This window comes from Lactuca saligna, chromosome 8 (genome assembly GCF_052625555.1).
Source record: "Lactuca saligna cultivar CGN05327 chromosome 8, ASM5262555v1, whole genome shotgun sequence".
In the NCBI taxonomy this organism is placed as follows: domain Eukaryota; kingdom Viridiplantae; phylum Streptophyta; class Magnoliopsida; order Asterales; family Asteraceae; genus Lactuca; species Lactuca saligna.
In genome coordinates, this window is record NC_136424.1 from 55,588,255 (window position 1) to 55,594,010 (window position 5,756).

General features: G+C 32.9%; 1 protein-coding gene across 1 annotated transcript; it reads right to left on the bottom strand.

The window, feature by feature from the left end:
• Positions 1-1,759: 1,759 nt before the first annotated feature.
• On the bottom strand, positions 1,760-5,398 carry PUX2 (plant UBX domain-containing protein 2). Its single transcript, XM_078968057.1, has 3 exons — positions 4,249-5,398; positions 2,342-2,620; positions 1,760-2,195 (listed from the first exon to the last, which is right to left on the bottom strand). Exons 1-3 carry the CDS (start codon positions 5,110-5,112, stop codon positions 1,944-1,946), a joined length of 1,395 nt encoding a protein of 464 aa, XP_078824183.1. The 5' UTR covers positions 5,113-5,398; the 3' UTR covers positions 1,760-1,943.
• Positions 5,399-5,756: the final 358 nt, after the last annotated feature.

The following is a 5,756-nucleotide window of genomic DNA, read 5'->3' on the forward strand; positions in this document are numbered from 1 at the left end:
GATTGCTTTCAACCTTATAAATATATAATATTTGTTCTTCAAATCTTACTTTATAATATTTGTATACAACCGAAGGCAGTGGTCCTCTCCCTCCATACATCTTTTCTAATATTCTGTAGGATTAACTTTAGAAACTAATAAAATTATAATGTCAAAGGTAATGTGCTATTTGATAATGTTCATGCTTGCCATGTTATGTTTATAACTTATTTAAGAATGTGAATTTGTGAAAATGGAATATTGATTTTAAAATTATGAAAAATGGTTTATGTTCAAATCAACTAGACACATAGATTAAAAAAAAAAAACAAAAAAAAAAAAACGTTTGGATGACATTTTAATTTTGAAGATAAGGAAATTGACATCGACTATACATACAAAATGGGATATTGCAGAAATTTCTGATCTTGTTTTTAAGTAGTCAATTTATAGTTGGGAAGGCCCTACAATGAAGAATCAATTCTTCAATCCATCAAGAAATAGGTGTAAGTTGTGAAATGTGAATGGATAAATCAACCATTTTCTTCATTTTCATATAGTTTGAGACTCTACTAATAAATAAAACTAATATCATAAACCTTTATTTTTCTTAACCATTTTTAATCTTGTGTTTACAAACTACACTTAGGTTTGGGATCTTAATGATTTTAGGGTTTTTTCGGTTGCTTCAACGATGCTTTTTATTAATTTTGCCCCATTGGTTTCGGGAGACATTCCAACTTGTTGGAATAATTTAATCCCCATAAAATTACTACTTTGGGGTGGTGTATTGTGCGAATTTTACAATGTTTAATTCTTTTTATGTGATTAGGAGCTGGAGAATACGAGACATATAGCACTATGGTGTTTCTTTTTATATTAAACTTACAAAAAAGTTATCCTTTTGATTTCTTCACATGGCTGAAAGTTATTAAGTTCATCAACAAAACTTTATAATCGGTCTTTTGTTTTGTAAGTCATGCTACCCTAAAACGAGATACTATGAAATAGGGGTGATGGGGGTGACCATTTGGACCACACCAAACCAGCCCTTGGACGAGACCGATTTGACAGAATATTATAGACCTTGGATCAGACCAGATGGGGTTTATCGGGTCTAGGTCCAGGTTTTTCGATTCATGGACTGGCTGGACCAGCACAACTTTAGATGCATACGATACAACTCGTTAAAATACGTTTTTTGGGTTTGATATTACTCGTTAAAACGAATATTTTTTTGGGGTTTGATATGTTACAACTCGTTCATATGATTATTTGTTAAAAATACATAGAATTCAGAGTTATAATATAAAATTATAGCTAAAAATTGTTAGTTTTGCTATCCTAACTTTGAAGGATTGTAATTCATTGAATATAACACCAAAAGCCGACAAAACTATAGTATAAAATCATGTAAAAACTCCAAATTACATGTTGGAAAGAACGGTATGTCAATCCGATTTAAAACGAATGGAATATATTTGTTTAAGGATTTTCACAAATACAAAAATTTAAAATAATGGATGAAAAGCTGAAATATTTCAACTTCGATATCTTACCTTCGAAGGATTGTAATTTGTTAAATATAACATCAAAACAACAAAATTCTAGTTTAAAATCATGTACAATTTTTAAATTACACGTTGGAAAGAACCGCATACCAATCCGACTTAAAACGAATGAGATATGTTTGTTTAAAGATTTCCATAGAATACAAAATTTTAAAATAATAGCTAAATTTTTTTTTTTTTAAATCCGATCCAAAACAATAATCATTAAATTCATATAAACATCAAACGACTTATTCAGAAATAAAGAAGCAAAAACAATCAACCAAACCATTCCCAATATGATTGTATCAAGAACTCGAAATATAAATAAAAATTAATCTTTTAAATCCTAAGCAAAGACCATAAAATCTATATGCAACATGAAAATTCCCAACCATGAATCCAATTCCATGGTTATTGAGAAGAAGCAACCGCTGATTCCGACACAAGAGGTTCCATGATTTCTAAAAGCTCATTACAAAGACCCGTAAAAACAACCGAATCGGTTTCTTTAGGTCTAAACTTGATCAAAGCCGATGGAACCAAATCTTCTTCTTCAAGTGTTATAACTTTCTCTCCAAAGTTTGGAATCACACGTCTTTTGATTAAAACCGGATGTAATAATTCAAATTCCAAACTTGGATCTTTCAATGATGAACTCACAAACTGTATTCAAACACATACACATTAAGACACTTGTTAGTTTGAGAAAATCAAGGAATTGGAACAAAGAAAAACATGTTCGTTTCGCTCGATGGAATGGAATGAGCTATTCCTTAGAATCATAGATTCCATTCCTTTCCAAAACTAACCTCATAAAGAGAGGAAGTTGGCTCTTTAGGATTAAAGAATGCTTGAAGCACTACTCCATCAGGAAACTGTATTCGGATGAGAGTTTTTTGGTGTCTTTTTCTTGCAGCTTTGGCTTGTTTTTCCTTGAATGATTTTGGTACTAAAAGTTGAGATTCTGCAAGCTTTTTTCTTCTCAATTCGGCTTCTTTTCTCACTTCTTCAATTGAGAGTTTATAGAAAGAATCTGGAAGTTCTATCTTTGCAGCTACACTTTCAGACACAGAAAAGAACACCCTAATCTGGCATCCAAGAGATCAATCCTTTAGTGGTAAAAAAAATAATTAACTTTATATATTATTGATAAACATAATATAAATATTGTTGATTTGGGTCGACCATATTTTTTAGTTTTCTTACAAGTGAACGGTTTTTTAGACATTTAGGGATGTTTGAAGAGGCATATCAGGTGAGCTAGGACCGAATCAGAGACTTCTAAGTATGGTATCAAACAGTCTGAATCTTAATCTGACTGAATCAGTCCCAGCCTCTTTTACCAGATCCAGTAAGAGGCATATCAAACAACCCCTTAACAAATTATCAACTTCATAGAAACTATACGCCTATGAAAAATGACGGAATCATGGGGGTTGATATATGGCATTATGAGTAAATTACTAAAATCGTCCCTATGGTTTGGTCAAAATTTCACGTTTGGTCCCTAAATTTTTTTTGCACTCGGATCGTCCCTATGGTTTGATCAAAATTGCACATTTGGTCCCTAATTTTATGTATGTAAGGGACGAAAAACGCAGCAAAATCAAACCACAGGGACGATCCGAGTGCAAAAGAAAAGTTAGGGACCAAACGCGAAATTTTGACCAAACCATAGGGACGATTTCAGTAATTTACTCTGGCGTTAATGAAACTTGACTTTGATATATTTTGCACTTGTTGTCAAATCATATGATATTTCAATCAAATAATTTTTTAATGAGAAGTGGAAGAATACTATAATACGAGTTGTTCGATGTGATTAAAACTTGATCAACAAATATAACAAGTTCCCAACTTGCCATTACAACCGTTGACTTTTGGTTGGAAACTATCGTATCTACATATACTTTTGCAAGATTTTATTCTTTCATTTATCTTCGTTTTACTGGTTTCTTAATAAGGGAAGAATCTAGTATTTGTTGCAATAAACTTCAATAATCAACTAGTAAACCTAATCTTAAAACGTATGTGAATATATAATACATGCATATATTAGTTGTAGATGACTAACATGGGAAGATACATGTTGCCATGTTAGGCAATTGTATAGTAACCATATGACCCTTATATCTCAAGATCGAAATTGTTGCGAAATGAGGATTAAAGTGACCTATAATTACATTATTGCCCTTGATACATATAAGATTGGAGTAAAAGGACATATCAAGGTATTGTATCATTCGCACTTGATGGACATCTTTAAGGTATACAGCATAACATTATCATGATGTCGAATATATATATAGTATATTGATCCTCGAATAGGCTTATGTTTTGCATAATAGAATGTCACGTTTTTATGACAACCTAACATATACGACAATACTAAGAATTATCATATGGGACCCACAAAATAAAAATGACAAATGATAAATGGTATAGAGAGATATAATTCAAATATGAATATGCGACTAACAAAAACTAATACCACTATGCGGATTCTTTTCTCTAAAATCAAGATTTAATGATACTTGATAGTTCATATGTTATCAAAATAACCCTTTCAATGAAATTTAAAACCTTTCACCATTGACAAATGGATCAAGAATTCGATATTGAATCATCAATATAGCCTAGTTCCACAATAGAAGTACTAAGGTTCTAATTTGAATTTTGTTTTCTCAAATCTGTGTAAAAATTCAATATAATATACCTGTCTCTCGACTGTTTTCACCTCCTCTGGCTCCACCACCTTCGTCTGTGCTGCTGTTGATGTTAAAGTTTCAATCTTTTGTGGTTCCAACAAATAAACAGTTTGTTTGATTAGCTTAATTTTCTCATTACTTGTAGCTTCCATTATTGCCCACATCTCTTCACTTTCCTCTTTCAGTTCAAATCCAACACATTCCAGTAAGTCTAAACCTCCAGGAACATCAGCAATGGCTTCCTTAATCTTCGGATTCCCTAATCTAATTCTCCTAAACTTAACATTCTCAGGCTCTCGAACTATGTTCTTCAACAGCTTAAGCACAATCTCAACTGACGCATCCGATGGTTTCCCAGAAAGATATGTACTAACACAAACTTCCAATTCACTTCGTGTTTCATCTTTTTCTTGGGGATTATCGGTGGTTGACTGCGATTCTGCTTCGTTTTTAGACAAACAGCTCTCGACGTGATCGGAAACCTCTTCTTCAGATCGGAATGCTCGGCCACAAACTGGGCATTCGAACACTTTCAAATCGTACCCGTTTTTGTTTCTCTTACCGGTTGTGATCAACGAATCAAATGGATCGAACCCATCTGTTGACTTTGCAGGCTGTTCGGAAATTGCGGGTGTTTTAGGCGAAATATTTGAAGTTGATGGAGAGGGTCGAGGGGGAGGGACGGGTTTTGGGTCCTGGATAGTGGTTGTTGGCCGATTAGGGTTTGAATTTACCTGGCTGGAGGGATTTGAAGAAGACGATGAACCCAAAACCCTTCCTTGCCCTTTGAATTTACCGGGAGACGAAGATGACGACAAGGAATTGTTGAACTTTTTCATGAAACCTTTCATTTTGTCTTTCATATCACCCATTTTATCCAATACCCAGATGGAAAAACAACTGATTTGAAGAAATTGATGAACACAAAGGTGTGACTTTAAGCACAAGGCAGCAAACGGGATGTGGATTTTTTGATCCTTCGATCTTTTTAAGAAAATTCGATGAATTTGATAATGGAAAAAGGGGGCCAGGGGCCTTCAACTTTCAAACGCGAAAGTGTCAAGCGAACAGGGAAGAAGACGATGAACTTACTTCGAAACTTGAGCCTGGTAACCCAATGCGTGTTTTTGATTTGTTGGCCGAGGTGGAGTCGGTGACAATACACCATTACACGAAAAGTGATGTCATATTTTATCATTTATCAAAATACCAACACCACAAATTAAGAAAAAAATAAAAAACAAAAAAATAAAAAAATATAGAAGAAACACCAAATATTAAAAAAATAAAATTACATATTTTTATATTTTTTTTAATGCTTCATTTCACTGCAAAGAAAGATCCCTAGATCACCTTTTTGTAATTATCTACTTTCATCTTCAAAATTTTCAAACCGTTCTTTATTTTTTTTCTTTGTTTTGCAAGTTGCTTTATTTTTTTTATTTTTTTTCTTCTAAGATCTCAACCTTTTGCTCATAGAGTTGGACTTATCAGTTAAATATATCTTTAAAATGAT